Source organism: Macaca fascicularis, chromosome 5, assembly GCF_037993035.2.
Source record: "Macaca fascicularis isolate 582-1 chromosome 5, T2T-MFA8v1.1".
In the NCBI taxonomy this organism is placed as follows: domain Eukaryota; kingdom Metazoa; phylum Chordata; class Mammalia; order Primates; family Cercopithecidae; genus Macaca; species Macaca fascicularis.
The window spans coordinates 5,319,959-5,342,539 of record NC_088379.1 but is presented as its reverse complement, the minus strand read 5'-3'; the positions used below and the strand labels follow the sequence as shown (position 1 = coordinate 5,342,539).

At 57.1% G+C, this 22,581-nt stretch overlaps 1 protein-coding gene across 8 annotated transcripts in view; it reads left to right on the top strand.

The window, feature by feature from the left end:
* SORCS2 (sortilin related VPS10 domain containing receptor 2) overlaps window positions 1-18,149 on the top strand; it is a 572,125-nt gene extending 553,976 nt beyond the window's left edge. For 2 of the 8 annotated variants that reach the window (XM_045392082.2, XM_074039376.1), the window contains 8 exons: window positions 604-737; window positions 2,228-2,351; window positions 3,766-3,878; window positions 5,005-5,130; window positions 8,787-8,886; window positions 9,715-9,817; window positions 12,502-12,605; window positions 15,702-18,149. In XM_045392082.2, the coding sequence (XP_045248017.2) occupies window positions 604-737; window positions 2,228-2,351; window positions 3,766-3,878; window positions 5,005-5,130; window positions 8,787-8,886; window positions 9,715-9,817; window positions 12,502-12,605; window positions 15,702-15,766 (869 nt within the window). In that variant the 3' untranslated portion in view covers window positions 15,767-18,149. Of the gene's footprint in view, window positions 1-603; window positions 738-2,227; window positions 2,352-3,765; window positions 3,879-5,004; window positions 5,131-8,786; window positions 8,887-9,714; window positions 9,818-12,498; window positions 12,648-15,701 lie in introns of all 8 variants that reach the window. The other 6 variants (XM_045392079.2, XM_074039374.1, XM_045392080.2 and 3 more) reach the window with 3 other exon arrangements.
* Window positions 18,150-22,581: the final 4,432 nt, after the last annotated feature.

Below are 22,581 nucleotides of genomic sequence, written 5' to 3'. Positions count from 1 at the left end.
ATGGTAGTGGTGTTGGTGATGGTGATGGTGGTGATGGTGATGATGGTGGTGATAGGGTGGTGATGACGGTAACAGTAGTGGTTGGGATAGATGGTGGTGGTGGTGATAGTAATGGCAGGATGGATGGTGGTGATGGTGGTGATGGCGATGGTGGTGGTGATGGTACTGGTGGTGGTGATGGCAGTGATTATGGTGATGGTGCTGGCAGTGATTATGGTGGTGGAGGTGGTGGTGATAATGGTGACAGTGGTGGTAGTTATGGTGATGATGGTGGTAGTGATTGTGGTGGTGATGGTAGTAGTGGTGATGGTGCTGGTGATGGTGATGGCAGTGATTATGGTGATGATGGCAGTGATTATGGTGATGGTGATGGCAGTGATTATGGTGGTGGTGATGGCAGTGATTATGGTGGTGGAGGTGGTGGTAATAATGGTGACAGTGGTGGTAGTTATGGTGATGGTGGTGGTAGTGATGCTGGTGGTGTTGGTGGTGGTGGTGATAGTGGTGGTGGTGACGGTGGTGGTAGCAATGAAGTTGCTGGTGACAGTGATCACTAAGCAGCCTCTGAAATGAAATAACTCTGGCCTTTTTGGGTCCCCACAGCCCCCCTGCAGGCCCTCTACCTGGAGGTGGTTCCTGTCATTGGCATCAACCAGGAGGTGAACCTCACAGCTGTGCTGCTTCCCTTGAACCCCAACCTCACTGTCTTCTACTGGTGGATCGGCCATAGCCTGCAGGTGCGCTGGCTTTGCCCCCACTCAGCCCTTCTTCCCGCCGGCTCCCCACAAAGGTTCACAGTAAAGCAGAGCATGGCCCCGGGTTTTTAGCAGAAGGAACCAGTGTAGGGCGCACTCCTCACCCTTGGGCCTCTCCTGGGGCAATTGAGAGGGACACAGCGCCCGTGGGTGCCTGTTCAGGGCCCATCTGCTCAATGGTGCCAGATGAGTCAGACTAGACCCTGCCTTTTCCTGGGAAAGAGCTGGGAACACGGTGGCTGACTTGAGTTGGGGGTGGTAGAAGTCACGGGGACGGGTAGGTGGGCTGCATGAGAGCTCCTGAAAAGGAGAGCATTTGCAGTGAGAGGCTCAGGGAAAGCTTTACAGAAGAAGAGGTCAAGGGGGCTCAGAAGCCTCACTCAGAGGCCTGGGTTATACTGTGTCTGCAGTGGGGAGCCACAGATAGTCCTTGAGCAGGAGAGAGTCCAAATTAGCAGAATGCCTGGACTGGGGGCAAGACCCAGTGAGGGGCATCTTCCATTCATTCAGCAAACAGCCCAGCACCACCAGGCAGGAAGCCCCCTACCAGCAACTGACCGCCCTGACACAGAGGCCCAGCAAGGGGAGGGGCTGTGGGCTATGGATTATGTTTCTCTAGAATGGGGAGGGTCTGAGAAGGAGCTCAGGGTCTGGGTTCAAGTCTCGGCTCTGCCACTTCCAGCTGAATGCTCCATACATGTCACTTCACCTGGCAGAGCCTCCGCCTCCACATCCACACCTATGGGGGTGGCCTCTCCTGTCTCTGCATCAACATGGCGCCCCCCACCCCCGCTGAGTGTGCACCATCCCCACGGCTGGGTCCTGAGCTGGGCACTGGCTTGGTGCCGTGGATGACGGAGCCATGGCTCATCCACACAGCTGTGGCCATATGTGGGGATGGGAAGATCACATGGTCAGTGAGTGAAGGCCCAGCCCGGCAGCCACATCAGGCCTCCTAAATGCCTGTGGGGGGCGGGCCTGGAGAGCTGTTGAGAAGGAAGGGGGGTGCTAGGATCTCACGTTTGTGCTGTGTTGGCTTACAACCAGGTGCCCACGAGGTCGGGGTTTCGAGACCAACCTGGCTAACATGGTGAAACCCTCTCTCTACTAAAAATACAAAAATTAATCGGGCATGGTGGTGCATATGTCTGTAGGCCCAGCTACATGGGAGGCTGAGATGGGAGAATACTTGAACCCAGGAGGCAGAGGTTGCAGTGAGCCAAGATTGTGCCACTGCCCTCCAGCCTGGGCAACAGAACAAGACTCCGTCTCAAAAAAAAAAAAAAAACAAGAACCAGCTGCCCGTCCCGTACCTCCCTGGGTGCTGCCACCACAGGACGTCCATAACAGGCCCATTTGCTGATGGGAACAAAGGGACAGCAATGCTCTCAGTGAGGCAGCGACCATAGGCCAGTCCCCTATGGCCGCTGCCTCACTTGGCCACACCCCTGAGCCCTGCTGTGTCCCTGCAGCCCCTCCTTTCCCTGGATAATTCTGTGACAACGCGGTTTTCGGACACGGGCGACGTGCGTGTGACGGTGCAGGCCGCCTGTGGGAACTCGGTGTTGCAGGACTCCAGGGTCCTCCGTGTGCTGGGTGAGTCCTTCCCCGGGGTCTGGCAGCACGGCCTCTGCATCTCTGCTGCAGTCCAGGAGGCCAGGCCACATGGGTCTCATAAGCCATGAATTTGCTGGTCACCCTGGGTGGCCCTGGGGTGGGGAGGGAGGGGCTGGATAAACACAGCCCTGCCCTGGCTGTGTGGCCTGGGCAAAGTCTCCCGGTCTCTCTGGCCTCAGTTTCCCCGTCTGTAAAATAAATACTGATAAATCCTGTGTCCCAAGACACTCATGGGACACAACACACTAGGGACAAAGTCACCCAGCAGCAAGACAGCCAGTTTTGGGAACGGGCTCTGCCTGCCTCCAGGGCCTCTGTCCTCTTGGCACCTCCGGCCGAGCCTGAGCATTGTCTCATGATTGCAGCATAAAGAGGACTTCTGTCTGTAGAAACACTGAGCCTCCTTTTCTGAATCTGCATCCTTATTTATCTGTGGGAGATATTTACAATACCAATCGGTCCTAAGACTGAAGGAGAACCCCCTTGTCAAGGAGGCAGATCTCATTGCCACCATCATCACAGCAACAAACCCTCATTTTGCTTTAAGAACAGCCTCTACTGTGGACAGCAGCCATCAGTTAAATATTTAGTTGGACAAGTGTACAGAGGGTTGGGCTGCCTACACAGGCGCCTCGTACCCTGGAGGAGGCTGCCCTTGGCTATTCTTCATTCATTGCTGGGCTGGGAGCTTTGCAAAGGCCATCACCACCCTCATTGTAAGATGTTGGGTTTGCAGTTCTCAAAGCACTTGTCCCTTTATTGCCTCAGCCCTGCACAGCCTCCACCCACTTTACATGTGAGAAAACTGAGGCCTGAGAAGTAGAGAGGTTAAAATTTAGCTCTGAGGCCCCTGATGACTTTAAAAATGGGCTTTGAGCCATGGACCATGGGAAATGTGGGAGAAGGAGAAGAAGACAGGGCCCCTGCTCTCAAGGGACTCTTAATCTGGTGGGGGGACCAGCCTGTTGAAGTCCATGGATCCCTGATGGATGAGAGGCTGACCGCATAGGGTGTGTTCATCCTTGTGAGTCAAGGAGGCAAATCTCACAGAGCAGGCTCGGCGCACACCAGGCCTCCCTCCTGGGTCAGCGCGTCTTTGTCATCGTCACTGGCATCTTTGTCACTGCTGTTATAAGATGGCAGCCAGTGACATGGGTCCTGTCTGGGACAGACCACCACTGCTGGCATCCAGGGAAGGAGTTGGCTTCCAAATACAAAATCAGGGCTGCTCTCGGCCTGCTTGAGAAGACGATGGGGCTGCTGGGCCCTGGGATCTGAATCAAGGGCCTCCTGGGACCATCCAGGGCATGTGGCTGCCCCTGATCCCCACCCTGGAGCCGTCTGAGCCAGGCTGTTCAGGACTGACCAGTCTCCCTTCTCTTCCTCTTTCCAGATCAATTTCAGGTCGTGCCTCTGCAGTTTTCCAAGGAGCTGGATGCCTACAACCCGAACACGCCTGAGTGGAGGGAAGACGTGGGCCTGGTGGTCACCCGGCTGCTCTCCAAGGTGTCCACCCAGAGCTTGGAGCCTCCCCAGCCCTGCAGCACTTCTGGCATCCAGAGAAGCCCAAGGGCGCCGGGGCACCCAGGGCAAGGAGAGGCGGGTGGCACTGCCCCTGCACATGATGCTCTGGCCTTTGAGCTAGCTGGGGGTGTTGAAAGCTGTGGGTGGGGGGCGGGCGGCACTGCCCTCGTTCAGGGGGACCTGCAGCTGGAGCGCCACCTCACAGGGGAGGGACCACAGGCACCCTCCACACACACAGTCCAGGGATCACCTGCCGTTTGCGGGAGACCCCGCTGCCGTCCTCCAGTGCTCCAGAGTCTCTTTAAAGCAATTTTCCTTCATTCACTGAACTTCTCTTCTGGGCCAGACACGAAACAGAGAGAATGACCCAGTGTGCCCACTGCCCTCAGGGAGCTCCCGGGAGGCAGACATCAGGGTGGGCTGTAGCACACCCACGGCCCTTGGTCCCCCTGTGAGAGAGGACCAGTCCTCTAGAGCTATCTGAGGCTGTCACAGGCTGAGGCCTCTCTAATTAGGCTCCCCCCCATGAAGAATGCCGGTAAAAGGGTCCTGGGCACTGAAGGATGAATAGGGGTTTGCCAGTTGGAAGTGTGTGGAACGGGACTTCCAGGAGGCAGAGGCAACTACATGAGCGGCGCCTATGGGTTGAGAGCGTTCTCTGTGGGTGTGCGGCCCTGGCTGGGCCTGGGGTGTTGGGGAGTGGGAAGGGGGAGGTGGCCGGAGTCAGTGGGGCCGGGTCACAGACCTGGAATGGTGTGGTCAAGAGCCTTGTCATGGAGGACATCAGCCAGGGAGGAAGGTGCTGGCTCACTCTAGTCATGGTCTGAAGAATGGACTGAGGGCCAGGCCTGGCCAAGGGGATGCCAGTGTGAGAGCACAGGGCCTGAAGAGCAGGGCTGAGGGCCCTGGGCAGCTGGGTGCAGGAGGTAGCTCAGGGCACCCTGGGACCCTGGAACGATCCCCATGTCATGCAGGGGTCAGGAATGGCCTGCGGGACAGGTGTCCAGGACTCAGGCCACGAAGGGAGAGAGGGTGTTCCTGGGGGCCCCAGGGTGAGGCAGGGGATGAGGAAGACAAGTGGACCAAAGTGGCTAAACTCTCCCCGCAGGAGACCAGCGTCCCTCAGGAGCTGCTGGTGACCGTGCTGAAGCCGGGGCTGCCCACTTTGGCCGACCTTTACGTGCTCCTGCCCCCTCCCAGGCCCACGAGGAAGAGGAGCCTCTCAAGTGATAAGGTATGTCCTGTGGCCATTGGACTCCCAGGTCCTCCCTGCGCAGCCCAGGGCTCGGGCCATTTACAACAAGCAGGGACGTCTCAGTGGCTCATGGCATAAAGGTGTCTTTCTTGCTGCATCAGTCTGACTCAGGGTGGCTAAACCTCGTCCACCTGTGGCTACACACCCTCTGGAAGTCGCACAGCCTCTAAGGTCACTGCAGCAGTGTAGTTGGGGGGAGGGCACAGGCTGCACCACCTCCCAGGGGTACTTGCTCACTTCCTTTCCCGTGTCATTGGCTGGAGATGGTCACATGGCCCCAACCTGACTGCCAGGGGCACTGGGAAATGAGGGTAAGCACTGTCAGGGAGACACCCGAGGATGTGAGTTTCAGGGCCGAGCAGCAGTCAGCCCCCATGCAGTTAGCAAATGTCTTTATTGCAAAGGACAGCTTCCAAATTGCCCTCATGGAGGAGATAAAAGACCTCCCATGTGACAGGTGTGGGAAGGGGACTCAAAGATGAACCAGAATCCCTTCACACCCACTAGGATGGCTAAAATTAAAAAGCAGACAATTTCAAGTATTGACAAGGAAGCAGAGAACTTGGAACCTCTCACGTTGCTGGTGGAAAAGGTTCAGTTGCTGGACAAAACAGGCTGGAAATTCCTCAATAAGTTATACCTAAGTTACCACATGACCCAGCAAGTCCACTTATGGGTATATACCCAAGAGAAGCAAAAACATACATCCACAGTACATGGATTCACAGCAGCATTACTCATCGCAGTCAAAAAGTGCCCATCAGCTGCTGAAGAAACAAATTGTGGTCCAACCTTACAATGGAATATTCTTTGACCACCAAAAGGAATGAAGCCCTTGACACCTCTGACAACATGAACGAACCTTGAAAACATGATGCTAAGTGAAAGAGGCCAGTTGCAAAAGACCACGTAGTGTGTGATTCCATTCACATTAAATGCCCAGAACAGGCAAATCCGTAGAGACAGAAATAGATGAATGGTTGCCAGGGGCTGGGGGAGAGTGCATGGGGAGTTGCTGCTAAGGCTAGGGGATTCTTTGGGAGAGGATGAAAATGTGCAGGAATTAGATAGTGGTAATGCTTGCACAACTTAGGGAATATACTAAAATGCATTAAATTGTACACTTTAAAAGAGTAAATGTTACTATCAGTTTCTAAAAATGAACCAGAAGCTCACATAGCCTGCACTGGTCATGGAGACCGACGCTCACTCAGGTGATCTGGAAGGCATGGCCAGCGCAGGGGAAGGACAGTGCACACTCCAGCATGCCACGTGGTGCCACATCCCATTTTACAGACACGGGAAGTGAGGCTTGGTGAGGGCCACTGTCAGAAAGGACCAGAGGCGATCAAACAGCAGGAGCGCTTCTACACACTAACAGCAAGCTACCTGGAAAAGAAATCAAGAAAACAGTCCCACTAACAATAGCATCAAAAATTAAAAGTAAAATAAACTACTTAGGAACAAATTGAACCAAGGACATGAAAAACTTGTGAAAAACTTAGGAACAAATTAAACCAAGGAGGTGAAAAACATGTGCACTAAAAACCATAAAACACCAGTGAAAGAATTTGAAGACACAAATCGATGGAAAGATATCCTGTGTTCGTGGATTAGAAGAATTTATATCATTAAGATGTCCATACTACATAAAGTGATGTACAGATTTAATGCAAGATCTATCAAAATTTCAATGAGATTTTTCACAGAAATAGAAAAAAAAATCCTAAAATTTGTATGAAACCACAAAAGGCCTGAAATAGCCAAAGCCATTTTGAGCAAAAAGAAAAAAGCTGGAAGCATCACAGTCCCTGGCTTCAAAATGCACTACAAAATTATAGTAATCCAAACAGCATGGTACTGGCATAAAAACAGACACGTAGACCCATGGAACAGAATAGAGAGCCCAGAAATAAATCCATACATGTACGGTCAATTGATTTTCAATAAAGCTGTCAAGAAGACACAATGGAGAAAAGAGAATATCTTCCATAAATATTGCTGGGAAACTGAATATCCACATGCAGAAGAATGCAATTAGATTCTTACACCCTCTACAAAATCCAGCTCAGAGTGGATTAAAGACAAATGTAGACCTGAATCTGGAAAAACACCAAAAGAAAACATAGTGAAAAACTATGCATCAGTTTGAGCAATGCTGTTTTGCAGATGATCCCAAAAGTACATGCAACAAAGGCAAAAACAGACAAATGGGATGATGTCAAACCAAGAGACCCTTGCACAGCCAGAGAAACTATCAGCGGAGTGAAGAGATGACCCACAGAATCGGAGAAAAGATTCATGAAGCATACCTCTGACAAGGGGTTCAGATCCAGAATACGTAAGAAACCCAACTCCATAGCCAGAAAACAAGTGACCCGATTAAAAAACGGGCAAAGGAGCCAAGTAGACATTTCTCAAAGGGAGACACACAAATGGCCAACAGGTATGTGAAAAACATGCTCACCATCTCGAATCATCAGGGAAATGCTCATTAAAGCCACAGTGAGACATGGCCTCACACCTGTTAGAATGGCACTCCAGCCTGGGCGACAGAGCGAGACTCCGTCTCAAAAAAAAAAAGAATGGCTATTGTCAAAATAGCAGAGCTGACCGGTGCTGTGAAAGGCGGCCGGGTCTCCGAGCCCACCCAGCCCTGGGTGATGACTCAGACCCAGGAAGTAGTGAGGGGGCCAGGAGGAAGTAAGAGGGGCAAGGAGGGAGCGCTCCTCTGCGCCGGGCACCTCACACATTTGTCACGTCACACAGACCCCGGAGGAGGATGCCCGTGGCCCACAAGGCTGACTGTCTTTTGGCCACTGCCCTCTCCAGCTATAGGTGCCCCTGACCCTGCATCCCTCACCCTACAACCCAGCACCGCCTCCTGGGGTATCCCTCCCTCAGACAGGGTGTCTGATTCTCCTGTCCTGCCCTGTCTCATTCTCTTCTTGGTCTTCCACCTCCAGAAGCCTTCCCCGACCACCACTGGGGGATGGAGCCTCCTGGAGCTCCCCTGCATTGCCCCAACTTGGCACACTCCGTGGCCTGTATCTCTTTTACATTCCCAACTAAAACAAGAGCTCGTGAAGGGCAGAACCATGTCTGGGTCACCTTTGTGTCCCATCCATGGTTCTTGATGAAAGTTCCCTTGTGGGTGATTATTCCCATCGTACAAAGGAGGACACCGAGGCTCAGTGAGGCCAGGTGGCTCGCCCAGCCCCATGGCTCCAGAGGGTTCAAGCAGGACTCACACCTGTCCACCCAGCTCTCCCGTCTCCCTCTGGTGGATCCCAGAGCCACCCCCCAACTCTCCCCTACCTCTGGAAGATCCCACCAGATCCCCCTCCCTCTCCCCACCCCTCTGGTGGATCCCAGCAGACCTTGCTCCCCTCCCCACTGGTGGAGGACACCCCCTCACTCTCTCCACCAGAGGAGGGCCCTTCTTCCCCTTACACCTATGGCAAACCCCTCCCCCACCCCCCATGGAGGACCCCCTCACTCTTCTCCCGGTAGAAGATCCCCCCAACACGTGGAGACCCCTCACTCCCCTCCTGGAGGAGGATCCCATACCCCTCCCCTTTTGGCGGAGGACCCCCTCATGGAGGCCCCCCTCACTGTCCCCTCTGTGCTTGCAGAGGCTCGCCGCCATCCAGCAGGTGCTGAATGCACAGAAGATCAGCTTCCTCCTGCGAGGCGGGGTCCGGGTCCTGGTGGCCCTGAGGGACACAGGCACAGGTGAGCCACTGGGAGCTCCCCTGCAGAACAGGTGGAGGAGGCATCCAGGCCCTGGAGAAGGCATGTCCCTGCAAGGCCCTCGGGCAGATGGCCCGTAGCCCCCTCCTGGTGGGTGTTCGCCTCTGATGGAACTGAGAACCCACCCAGGTCAGACCCAGGGCCCCACTCTCCTCCGCGGATGTCCCATGGAGCACTGCTCTTACCTGACACCCACGCCTCGGGTCTCAGATAATCTCTGCCCCTTTCCTGACCCACAGAGCTGTCTCCTCGGCCGTCAGTCATCCTTTCCCCTTTGGGGCAACAGCCTTTGCAGAAGCTGATGAGCTTTTCTCTGCTTTGTAAAGACACCATGCCCTTGAAACTTGGCAGGTTCACCCCACACCAGCATCAACATGGCCGGGGAGCTCTGCCCACAGCCTCCGTCCCCAGTGGGAGCCAGGTCGAGAGGCAGGGACTTCTCCAAGGCCACACAGGACGCACTCCTGGTCTTTTATGGCCTCTGGCCCCTCTCAGCCACATCAGGAGTGCTGGCCACAGGCATGGAGCAGCCTCCACACCAAAGAGGCTGGGGCAGGGACAGGCAGGGGACGGGCAGGGACAGGCAGGGGACAGGAAGGGGTTGAGCCGGGAATGGGCTGGGGAAGGGCTGGGGAGGGAATGGGAATGGGCTGAAGACAGGCAGGAAAGGGGCCAGGGACAGGCAGGGGACAAGCTGGGGATGGGCGGGGGACAGGCTGGGGAAGGGCGGGGAACAGACGGGATGGGCTGGGGATGGGACGAGGATGGGTGGTGCCCGTGGCCCTCCACTGACAACTGCTTTGCTTGCAGGTGCTGAGCAGCTGGGCGGCGGCGGTGGCTACTGGGCGGTAGTGGTGCTGTTTGTCATCGGTCTCTTCGCAGCAGGAGCGTTCATCCTCTACAAGTTCAAAAGGCAAGGCCCTTGGCTGCCCTCATCTGCTGGGCTCTGACCATGGGGCTTAGGCTGCCAGGCCCAACTCACTCAGGCAGATCTAGAAAAGGCCCCAGCAGGGCTTCAGAAGGGAGTGGTGACAGTTTGTGCCTGTGATGGGCTGCAGTGGGAGGTGCTTGCCTGGCTCTGTACCACCTGTGGGGTCTCTGGAAGAGACGGCCACCACTCGTAACCCAGAGAGCATCGCGCACCTACTCCTCCACTCTGCCTGGGACATCCCAGCCATCGTCCCGTTCAGCTCCACCCACCTCACGGGGAGGACACTGCCCATCTCACAGATGAGGAAACTGGGCTCAGAGAGGTTGAGCAGTGTGCCCAAGGTCACACAGACGGCCAGACTCAGAGCTGGGACCTGACCCAGGCCCGCCCGCATCCCAGGCTTCCTCGGCCGCCCAAGCATCCCTTCCCCCCTCTTGAGAGCGCTTGAGAGCTGCTGAGCTTCCTGCCAGGCACTCCTGTGGGGTAGGGCTCTGGCTGTCCCCATGAGGGAGCTGCTTGTGCCGAGGCTGGGGTGAGGTGGCAAGAACAGTGTGTGTTTATTGGGAGGGGCTTTGGTACCTCTCTTTCCTTCTGAGCCTGTTCCCTGGCTGTGAAGTGGGTGTGATCCCCCCACGTTGGGACATGTCATGGCCACCCTACAGGGGCTGGACAACCTGAAGTTCCCTGGACGCTAAACCTGGAATGAGCAAAGTGACACAGCGGCATCACCAGACTCCTTCCCTGCAAACACGGCTCCTAGATTTGGCCCTATTGTTTCTCCCCTGCCTGCTGGTTCAGCTCCGGGGGCCTCAGTCTCCCCATCGGGGTCACCCTTGAGGACCATCAAAGGCTACAGCTCACCCCTTCCTTTTGACTTATTTGGAGGCTTGAGCCCTTCCCCGACACCAAACCCCAGCCTTTCATGGGCCCTGGACTCCCCCAACCCCTCCTCCTGCCCTGGGTCTCACTGTTTTACGCGCTGCGGGTCTTTCGAGTAGTAGTTTCATGTGTACCCCCCACAGGCTGGCCCAGGCACTGGGACACAGCACTGACTGTCTGGGAGCGCATCCAGGAGCTCCTTACCCACCTTATTACTCAGTTCCACCCAAAGGGTTGGCCTGCAGCACTCAGAGCTGAACTGGAGAATCTGGGAGGACTTCCCTGAGGAAGTGACTTCTGGTGGGGATCCTGAAGGACGAATAGGAGTTTATGGGGCAAAGAAGTAGAACAAGGTCTGTCCTGTGGTCTTTCCCAAATTCCAAACTCAGAGAGGCACTGGCTTCCCAACAGGTGTATCCAGGGGTTCCATAGGCACTGCAAATTCAAATCAAACTCAGCATCCTCTTCCCCTAAAACTGGTGCTGAGCAAATGACACTGTCCTCTGCCAGGTGCCCAGGCCAGGATCCCACCTCCTTCCTGTGTACTCTCTCCCTAACCTGTATCCCATGGCCGCTGCAAGTGGGGTTTGTCACAGCAAGGAGGTGGCAGGGGCGGCCTTTGAGCCCAGGCTTTCAGGTCCTGAAGCCAGGCCCCTCACTGCCCTGGACACAAAAGCAGCTGAAAGTTGGTGCTGGCCAGCCCCAGGGCTGTGGCTTCAAGCTCTGGGAGCTTGAATGTATTGGGCATAGGCGGAAGTGGCCAATATACTTTGAGGCTCCATCTCACAACAGAGCAATGCCCCATTTAGCCCCAGCGGCCGGAGGCTTTAGGCTCTGGTACAGCCTGCACCCCCCGGAGCTCCTGGCTTACTCACGGGCTGGGCTGGGCAGCACTGACAACCCGGTCAAAGCCATCAGCCACCTGTCCCTGGGGCCCAGCAGGGGCTGGGCCCTCGTCTCTCGAGGCTCTAGACTGAGGGAGCAGGGCTGCTTTGAGCATTTTAATCCAGTGGGGAAGTGTTGCAGCCTGTAGGTGATACTGGCCACCTTCTGTCACCCTCAGAGCTAGTCACAGGTCCCGCCCCGCCCCATCCTGCCGTCAAAGTGTTTCCAGAGGGCTGGCGGTGTTCATCGACTGCATCGGAGAAAGTCCCCGTCTCCCGCTGGGTCTCAGTCCCCTCATCTGTGAAATGGGAGCCTGGCCCTGGGTTTCGATTGGACTAAGTGGGATGTTGTGCATGAAGGAGCCTGGCCCACGGCGGGTCCTGAGCCTGGTCCCAGTGGAGGCAGCGGGGCTGTGCCCACCCTCTCCCTTTCCTCCCTGGGAAATCGAGGACAGCACTTCCCCAGGACGCCTGGACGGGGCTCAGCAAGTGCCTCTCAGAGCTGGGCCGGCTCGTGCCTCCTGTGGGAATGTGTGCCCAGCCCAGTGGCAGGGTGGCCAGGCGTGGGGGTTGGGGGGAAAGAGGATATAAGGCCCTTTCCCTGCAACACGCCCGTGCTTCGCTTCTCAGGGGAGACGACAGATACACAGTGATCACCCAATGTGTCAGGGCAGAGGGAATCCCAGGGCCCAGGGAGCACACAGGAGGGAGGGCTTCCTGGAGGAAGTGGCTTTGAGCAGAGATGGGGTGGGAGGCAAGACTTGGGGCTGGGATAGGCACCTCTGGAGTGCTGTGGGCACCGTGCACCACACTCGATGTGGCCAGGCGGCCAGCAGAAGGCTCCAGGGACAGGCGGCCTGGGAAGCCGCCCCAATCTGAGCCGCCCTCGCCTCTGTCCAGCAGGAAACGGCCGGGCAGGACCGTGTACGCCCAGATGCACAACGAGAAGGAGCAGGAGATGACCAGCCCCGTGAGCCACAGTGAGGACGTCCAGGGCACTGCCCCGGGTGAGGAGTTTATAGATGATGATCTCGACTCGCAGACTCTAGGTAACGTCCGCCCCAAACCCACCCCACCCTCCCGCAGGCCAGCCCGCTGGGCCACTGCGGCCAGCAAAACGCACAGGACCCCGGTCCAGCAGACCTTGCTGGGTCGGTCGGGCCCACTGTGTCCCTCCATCTGATGAGGGGATGACGCGACCTCTCAGGGCTGCCCCCAGAGATGAAATCCAAGACCTGTGGACGCTGAGGGCCCCATCCCTGGCAATGACCAAACAGCCCCCGACAGCCCAGTCGAGGCAGGGAAAGGACGGGAAGCAGGGCTGGCTTTGAAAGGAAGCCTGACTCTGGCCTCAGGGTGTGGGAGGCCTTTTGCCCCGCAGCCGCTCCCTCAGCACTCTCAGTCCTCCCCTTCACTGCGGTGGTGATTTAGGGAACATCCCACACGTGGACCTGCGGCACCGCGCTTTACAGTTTACGAAGCATTTCCACGGATGTGATCATGCCCAGGGCGAAAAGACCAGTCAAGTCATCTACGGCTGCACAACAAACCACCCACCTCAGCGGCAGCATCATTTATGGCCGTTTGCTCTTCTGGTGTCTGGGAGCTGAGTGGGCTCAGCCGGGCTGCTCGCTGTCAGGGTCTCTCATGAGGCTGCAGTCAATAGCTGGTGCAGCGATCATCTCAAAGGCTGCCTCACTCAGATGGCCGGCAATTCATGCAGGCAGTCAGCTAACCCCTCACCTGGGCCATGGAGCGGGACACCTGCACATGGTCTCGCCGTGTGGCTTGGGCTTCCTCCCAGCGTGGCGGCTGACTTCCAAGAGCATGTGGAGTGAGGTGGCCAGGCAGGAGCCACACCCGCTTCGGGGCCTGGCCTTGAAGTCATACCCTGTCACTTGTGTCTTGCCCTGCCCATGTTTGAGGGGAGGGGGCACGGACTCCACCCCTCAGCTGCAGTCAGAGCGTGATGCCATCCAGCACAACAGGCACTACAGCTCCTCCTCTGGATGAGGGGGTAAACTGAGGCCCAGGAGGCTCTGAGACCTGCCAGAGGGCTGGGAGCCTATGCCAGAGCCATGGCACCAGCCCTGTGTGCCGTGTCGGGCAAGTGCAGCCAGGCAGTGTGGGCACTTTCCATGCTTGTCTCAGCTGAGCAGCCAAGGAGGCAGGCTCTTCCCTAGGGCTGAGGACATGGAAGTGCAGGGACAGGGACTGTCCTTGCCCAAGGTCACAGCTAGTGGGGAACAGAGCTGGAACTCACGCCTTGGCAGACCCCAGGGACCCGGCTTCTCCCCTATGGTTCCTATTCTCTTTTAACAATCCCCGTCTGGGCCTGATTTTGTGATGATGTCGGCACACACCTCTCACCGTTGCTGGGGGGTTCTGCGGTAGCTTCCGGTGCAGAGAATGACACACAGGAAGCCACAGAGGTCTCAGCACCCCCAGCTGCTGCCACTGCTGTTCTGATGATCCAGCGTGGAGCGTCACTCACACCCTGCATCCAGGACGTCCTCAGAACGTGAGCAGCGGAAACCACTGTCCCTACTGTGCAAATTATTGAAAGTGAGGCTCAAAAAGGAGAAGTCGCTCACCCCGGCCTCGGCCAACCGCTGGCTGACCCTGGAGCCAGATCCCGGCCAGTCAGACTCCAAAGCCTGTGACCTTCACACTCTCTTGAGAGGGGTCAGGGCAGCCGAATGGACTGGCCACAGTCCCTCTCTGCCTCCCCTGCGCTGTCTCCAGCCCCTCCCCAGGACTGTCTGCTCCAACCTCGGTGGGGGTCTCTGGTCTCCAGCATCGCCAGCCCAGGTGGGTTCCTCTTGGTGCGACGCATCCGTAGCCTTGGAAACATCACAGGAACCGTGTACTTCACTGAGCGCTCGCTCTGTGTCAGGCCCCAGCTCAGCGCCTCCCAGACACCATCTGACTTCCCTGAGGCAGACGTCGACATTGCGTCCACTGCACAGATGAGAAAGCTGAAGCTCAGAGCTGTTACTCAACCTCCCCAGGTCACTTAGTGACAGGAGGTGGAGCCGGGCTCAAGCCTGACTCCGTGGCTGTACAGCTGTGTGCCCCCAAAGGCCCCAGGCCATGGGTGAGCGGCCTATGACTCTAAAGACCCCTCCACTGGTCTTGCTTCTGCCATGGCAGGAGGTGGTCTTGGAGCTCCCCCTCCTGCAGGCGGCATCACCCCCACGCTCACCCCCGTGATGGAGGCAGCTGTGAGGTCCTGAGAGAACCCAGGCCTTCTCGAGTGGACAGAGGGCAAAGGGTCTCAGGAAGACAGGGCTCGGCTCCCCAGCCCCCGACGGCTGTTTGCTTCCAAGTCCCTAAAGAGTAATGCTAGTGGGGTAGTAAGATTCGTGCAGCCAAGCCCTTGGTCCACGCCGCCCTTGCCAGTGCAGCAGCCACACTTCCCCGTCTAACCCACGACAGTCCTTTGAGGGGTGCAATTGACCCTCACATTAGAGATGATGAAGCCAAGGCCCAGCCAGGTGAAGGATGGGCGAGGACTCAGACGAGGACTCAGGCGTGGCCGGGCTGTGCCGCGGGTGCTCCCAGCCGTGTCTCCCGGTGCCCTTGAGGTGGGACAGCTCTGGGTCCTTGGTCCTCGACCCGTCCCCTTGTCTCCTAACCAGCCCCCACCCAGGATGCCCAGACCACCCCTTGACGCTGACATCCCTATGCCCCCCTCTCTCCCACTCTCGCCTCCCCGGGCCTCGCCACTCTACGCCCTGCAGCACCCACTGCCAGGAGGGGGCGGAGCCTCAGCCCTTCTCGCACCCCCTTGCTGCCGATGCCGGGGGAGACCCCCACGCAGGTCAGTGGCTGTGGCGGGCTGGGGCCGGCCTGGGCCTCACCTCTCAGGCCCTCTGGGGCCCACTGCTTGTGATGGCACCAAGAGAGTCCATTCCTCAGGCACCCACCTAGGAACCACGGAGACCCGCCTGCACCTGCACGGGCTAAAGGAACCCAGGGAGGCCCCACTACACGTTGGCTCGAGGCGCTGGCTGAGGCCACCACCGTGGCCCCCGTGGCCCCGTCTCCAGCCCCGGCCGAGGGCTTGTGCTCACTGGACCTGCGTCTCTTCTGTTTCCTAGGCAACCACTCGGGCGTGGTCCTGAGCATCAACTCCCGAGAGATGCACAGCTACCTGGTGAGCTGATGCCGCCCCAGCATCCGTCGTTTCACCCACGGAGGGCACAGAACCACCAGTGAAGCCGGCGGCTGGACCGGCGCCCCTCAGAGACCTGCGGAAAGCCCCCTCCCCGAGTCGTCCCCACACCAGGCGACAGGCACCACCCCCTCTGATAAGTCGAAGCCCGCCCAGGCCCACGGGAGCCCACGGGACCCCCCGGACATGGCCCTGCCCCTATGGGACACCAGGCCTGACTCGGGCAGGTTCTGCCCCCAGACCCCACACACGGCTGCCCCACGTGCTGTCACTCAGGCCGAGGCCTGACTTCTCTGGGCTGAGGCCGGTCATCCTGGACCCCACCCAGTACCTTGGGCTGCAAGAGCTGTGGACCCGTTCAGACACTGTGTTGCGGGTTCCTTCCCCGCAGAGGCCGGAGCCTCCCTGACTTTGCTTCTTCACTCCCACCTGTGCGGCCGCCCAGTCCCTCTGTGGGAGTCCGGGAGCCAGGCCCTCCTAACACCACACTGCCCTCCGGCTGGAAACTGCAGCTGTGTAAATGCCTCTCTAGGTAGCTGGTGGTGGTGGTGGGGGTGTCTCACTCTCCGTCTTTATAGCCGGTGGTAGCCACGGGGGTTGCTCTGTCAGATGCCCGTACTCAGGAGCCCCTTTCCCTGAGTGCCCAGGGCGCCTCCTCTGCCCAGAGGGGCAGCAGCTCTCTCCCTGGTTCTCCCCAGGGCAGATGGGTGGGGTGGGCTCAGGGCCCAGTGCCCATGGTCCCTCACTCCTGCCAGCAAGCAGCACCATCCTGCAGGCTTCTCCCACCGTCCTGGGCTCTGGAAGGAGCCAGAAGCCCCCAGAAAGGTGGGTGGTGGAGACGGCTCTGGATGCACGAGTTTGCTGCAGTTCCTTGTAGGCGAAGGGACCCCGGTGGAAACCCAGCTGGGAGAGGCTGAGGATGGCAGGGTTGGAAGGGCCATCAGGGTGCCCCTCATTTTCAAGAAGGGGAAACTGAGGCCCAGGGAGGAGAGTGACTGAAGGTCACAGCAGGGTCACAGCAGAGGTGGCCCCGAACCCAGCCCTCTGCTCCCCAGTGCCGTGCGGTCTCCATACCCCCCACCCCGTTTCCTAGAATCAGGGATGTTAGTGTAAGTCTACACATAGGAATATGGGGGGTGGGGGGTCACCTTTTGCCTTGAAATGGGAAGTCAGTAGCCCCTTCCTCCTCCCCATCCTCCCCCTCCTCTCTGGCAGGGCTCTCAGATGACCGTGGCCTCCCCTTCAGAAGGGGAGAACGCCAGAGCCCAGGCTGGTACGCGCTGGCTGGGGGTGAATCCGAATGAAGGTGCAGACGTTCTCCCATGCACCATGTCTGAGCTCGGGGGCATTACCCCATTTTTTCTAGAAAAGAAACATGGTCCATTAGAGGAGAAAGCCCAGGGGTGAATCTTCATGCCCCAAACAGTGCCCGGTGGGGAGGAGGCGCCTGCTCCTTGTTGAGTAAACCACCTGTGGAGATTGGAGCCTCATGTCCCTGGGTTGGGGGATGTCCAAGGCCACAGGACAAGGGGAGCACCCTGGGCTACACAGGCATGGAGGTGTCCCCAACCATGCTACCTGCCCCCCAGACCCAAAGCTCTCTCCCCATCTTGCCTGCCCACCTGGGGGTCTTGCGCCCCCTCCACCACCCCCACCCCCGCCAGAGGCGGCCCTGCAAGTTGTCCTCAAGGTCCTCCTGGAGATGGGATCCGGGACATGGGCCGTGACTCTCTGGGACCTTGCCACAGCCCCCACTCCCCTGCTTGCAGTCTGCAAGGACGCCTTTGCAGGGACTTTCATCCTGCTGGCCACCCCACTCACACCTGTCCCTGGCCAGCAGGCTGCCTGCGAGCGTCAGGCACACAGGGACAGCCATGGCGAGCACAGAGCAGGCCTGGGGCCCACAGGCAACATGGAACCCTGGGAACCGCCCTCCCCCTTAGCTCACAGTGCCTGCGGTAGCCACTCTAGGTCTCTGGCCTTCCTTGACCACTCGTTTAATTCTCTCAGCTGTTTGGGTAGGGTTTTTCCCCTTAGTTATTTGTGGTTTTCTTGTATTTTATGTTAATATTTCTATTAAGAACATTTTGGGCATGTGGACCCAAGCACCTGGGAAGGAGGTGGCATCTGATACAGTCTGATATGCTCCCGTCTGTGTACCCATGGAGATCGAGGCGTGGGCCCGTGGCTGTCCCTGGTTGTAAATTCAGGGGTCTGCATATTTGACATTCAGGTAGACACGGTTACCTGGGAGCAAGGCCATCAGCTGCCATGCACATAACAAAGGGACAATGCATTCCTTCTTATTTTCCCTTTTTAAAATCGATGAATCATTTGTGATGCTTTTAACAAAGATTAAATGAATTTGATCAGCTTTTGCCTTATTGTGAAGATACTTTCCTCACTTCCCGAAATGCACGTGGGCGCACACACAGGCCCCTAGGATCATAGTCCCAGAGGTGAGGTGGCTGAGGACCTTGTGCAAGGGACAAGGACCAGGCCCTACACGTTGGGATGTTGGGGGAGGCTGCACATGGCAGTGGCCTTCAAAGTAATGATCTCCCCGGTCGGCTCTCAAGCACTTTCATACATGTGGGCTCGTTCTGTCACTCAAGGCCAGCAGCCAGCAGAAGGGGAACCAGAAGTGTCGGCCAATTTTCCAGAAGAGAAGCAGAGGCCCCCAGAGGCTGAGGGCCTGGAGGTGGTGCAGCACAGTCCCACATCTGATGGGACTCCTTTATTTCTGAAATACCGTTTGCTTTAGTCTTTGAGTTGACAGAAGGAGGCACGGACTTGTCTATCCCAATTGATGCTTCAGCCTCAAAAACTGTGCGTTCACCATAGCTAGCGACTGAGTGTCCACACCTTCTCTGAAACTTCAACTGTAATAGCTGGAAAAGAACATTCTTTCTTCTCACTCTTGTCTTACATGATTAGAGAGAGAGAGAGAGAAGATGGAGAGAGAGAGAGAGAGAGAGATGGATGATTAGAGAGAGAGAGAGAGAGAGATGGAACACATACTTTCCAGATGTGTTCACATTCGCTAAGTGGTCCCCAAGCCATTTCTGGGAAGAATGAGGTTGCAATTGCCTAGTGGCTGCTCAGGGGGAGAGAGCTGGCAAGGGGCTGACAGCAGATGCCCTGGCATCCCAGTGAGCCTCTGCTGAGAAGCCCTTTTCCCAGGAACCGTTGTCCCAAATATGGTCAACTTGCACTTGAAAGTATTTTAAGAGCGGCAATAAAACAAGGCATTCTTTTCACAGCGTGGAGTGATGGCGATTCTGTTTTTGCCTTGCACACAAGTCAGCGCAGGGTGGGGAGCAGGGAATAGCCTCCAGTTGTGACTGCTGAACCATGTCCAGTTTGCGGGGATGAAATAGACCCACTAAGGTGCGGTAGAGTGGCACCCCTCAAACACACACACACACACACACACACACACACACACACACACACACATCCACCTCCTTCTCTGGGCCATGACATGTTCTTGTGGAGTAAAAACTGTGGTTTTCAGCATCAACTTCCTGCCAGATCTGATGCCTCTTTGAACTTGTGCCAGGCCCTGGGCTCGGCTCAGGGCCTGAGGCAGCGAATGGATGCGACCAGGCCCCTGGGCCTTGAAGGAGACTCAGGCTGGGTGAGGTGGACGAGGACTGCACAGCTCAACCAGGGAGGACCTGGCCCAGCTAAAAATCCCCAGTCCAAAGCCACGATTGAGCCAGGCACAAGATGAGTGGAAGAGCTTGTGAGAAGATGGAAAGGAGCTGGATGCCCAGGGTTGGTGCAGTGCAGAGGCCAGCAAGGGGTGTGTGTGTGTACTTGTGTGTGACCAGGGACAAAGAGAAAGAGTGTGAACACAGCAGTGTATTTCGGAGCCCTTTACATGTGACCATTTTATTCCCTTGTGCTGACTGCCAGGACTCAGGGAGGAAGTGAGAATCCCTCAGCCACCCTGTTTGACAGTTTCCATTCCCACTTCAGTGCGCCAGACTCTGTGAGTGTCTTCTCCCTGGGAAAAGCTAGTGGGTGTGGTGAAGGCTTCATGCTCCCACAGCATCCATCTGAAACCTTTGCTGGAATGATCTCCCCAGCTGGTGGCAGGAGGCCACATCTAGACAATGGGAAGGACCATGATGGAGCTAACGAAGATGTCACCTGTTTGGATGATGGAGCTAATGGAGGCGTCACCTGTTTGGATGACAGAGCTAACAGGTGTCACCCTTTCAGATGATGGAGCTAAGGGAGGCATCACCTGTTCAGATGACAGAGCTAACGAAGGTGTCACCTGTTCAAGTGATGGAGCTAATGAAGATGTCACCTGTTTGGATGACGGAGCTAATGGAGGCGTCACCTGTTCGGATGACAGAGCTCACGGAGGTGTCACCTTTTCAGATGACTGTTCGGATGACAGAGCTAATGGAGGCGTCACCTTTTCAGATGATGGAGCTAAGGGAAGCATCACCTGTTCAGATGACAGAGCTAACGAAGGCGTCACCTGTTCAAGTGATGGAGCTAACGGAGGCGTCACCTGTTCAGATGACAGCAGCAAAGCATGCCCATTGGCTCTGCATTTGTAACATGCCACACGATGCTGTTTGGCCTCTTCTCAATCTGAGCTTCATGTAGACAGGGCAGGTACAAGCAGCCAGGTCACAGATGAGGAGACCAAGACATCCCAGGTGGCTGGGAAGGGGGCAACAACTTTTAACTAAAATATGGGGCATTGCTTGAAAGCTCCAGCTAAACCCCAAATTTGAGGTAGCCTTGAATTTAGTGTCCAGAGTCATTTGGGAAACAATACATCTCAAAGGAACAGAGAGAAACTTGCGATGTCATGGACATGTTGTATCATGTAACATGTATCACAACATGTTGTATCACCTCAAAGATCCGACGTGCTCATTCCTTTGGTTCAATGGGGGAACAGAAATGCCCGATGATGGAAGATTCCGACAGTCAATCACAGTGGCTGCTCCTGAGGCCTCCTTGCAGCAGGGGAGTTGGCCACCAGGGCCTTGGGGCGGCTCTCGGAGAAGGGGCTGGGGAAGGAGCATTCTGTGTGTCCAGCAGGCCCAGAGAAAGGCAGCCACCTCATTTCTCAGTCACGTGGTCCCAGAGGCCCCTTTCTGTGGCACACCCGTGACCTCTCCAGAGGACTCCCCAGCAGTTCCAGCCCCAGCACGCAGGGATGTGCCCCCAGAAGGCACTGTGAGGACGCTGCTTCTGAGGCTGCTGTCAAGACCGGCACCCATTTCCACGGAGATTTGTGCAAAATCAGGATTGGTGGCCAAGAGGAAGTGGCCGCTGGCATCCAGAGCCACTGGGCACTCCCAGCGGTGCCTGGGCTTTTCCCCGTCCCACATACACAGTGTCACCGAGCACCAACGTAAGACAAGGCCGCTCCAGGATGAAGATGAGTCAAGACAAAAGTGAGACCACCGTGCAATCAGACCACACAGGAACATCGTCCAGCCCCTCAGAAATGTGTAGACACCTCTCCCTGCTGAGATGGGCGAGGGCTGCTGTGCCACTGGCCGGGCTTCTGCCTCCCCTGAGTCACCCCTCCCTCTAGCTAGAGAAGATTGATTGAGACACCAGATCCCAGCATTACCCCGCCTCCTCACAGCCCCCAATCCAGAGCCAAGCCCGGCTTCCTTGAGTCCCCTGCCAAATCGCCTCCCACTGCCCACACCTGACAATCATCAGGCCCTTCTAACCCCGCTGAGACGCCCAGGTTCTCCTCGCTGCACTGAGTGATAACCCAGCTTGCTCTGCTACAGGTGAGCTCCGGGGGTCCCAGGCTGGGAGGCACTGACAGAGTCCTCTTTTAGTGGGGTGGGGTGGCACTGGGGAGGAACCAGTGTCTGTACGTGGGCAGCGCAGACCCACTCAGCAGGAGCAGCCGGATGGAAACCCACGCCAGCCCCAGCTCAGCTCTAACGAAAGCCGGGGAGACGCAGCTACCTCTGCACACGTGGGTTTGGGGAGGGGGGTCCCTGATTTCCCCACCCGTCCTAGCCACACCCAGAGTCCTTAGGCAGGAAAACGTGGCATGGGGGCTGCTGGAATGATTGCCAAGCACTGCCATTTCCAACGGGGCTTGGTGGCAATGGCACTTCACGGCTGTCCCCAGCCTCTGCTGGGCCTGGCATGTTCCCATCCACCGGGACGTCTGCTGCAGCCTGCACAGGCTGGGGGCTTTTTGCAGTTGAGTGAGTTCAGACTTGCCAGTTCCAGGCGCTCAGTGGCACCAGCCCAGGCATTTAATAATGTGTGCCCAGGACCCAAGGCCAATTCTCCCCTGGGGCCACAGTGCCTGGTCCAGGGCCTGAGAAACCAGGCGGTCAGAGGCCCCGTGAACTGACACGGGCAAGAACAGGAGGGAGCAGGCCTGGGTGAGAAGTTAAAACTTCTCTTTTGGAGTCGTTAAGCTGGGGGCACCTGCCTGTCGGATGCCTATGTTCTCCGGAGCCATTGGCTGCGTGAGTGTGGCCCTCGGTGGGGAGAGGTCTGAGCTGAGAAGGAGCAGCTACCCTGCAGAGAGGGCGCCCAGGGGAGAATGTGGCATCCAGGGGGCGGTGAAGCCACACTGCCGAGTGAGGGGTGCTCACAGGCTGCAGAGAAGCTGAGTGGATGATCCGGCCAGACGAGGCCTTCAGGGCGCACGAGGACAGAGACGGCTCAGGGCGGGTGGAGGGAATCGCGGAAGGTGGGGGAGAAGACAGCCAGCATACATGATAACACTATCTAGAAGTTTCTCATAACTCAGGAGCAGAGAATTGGGGCAGCGGCTGGGAGTGTGT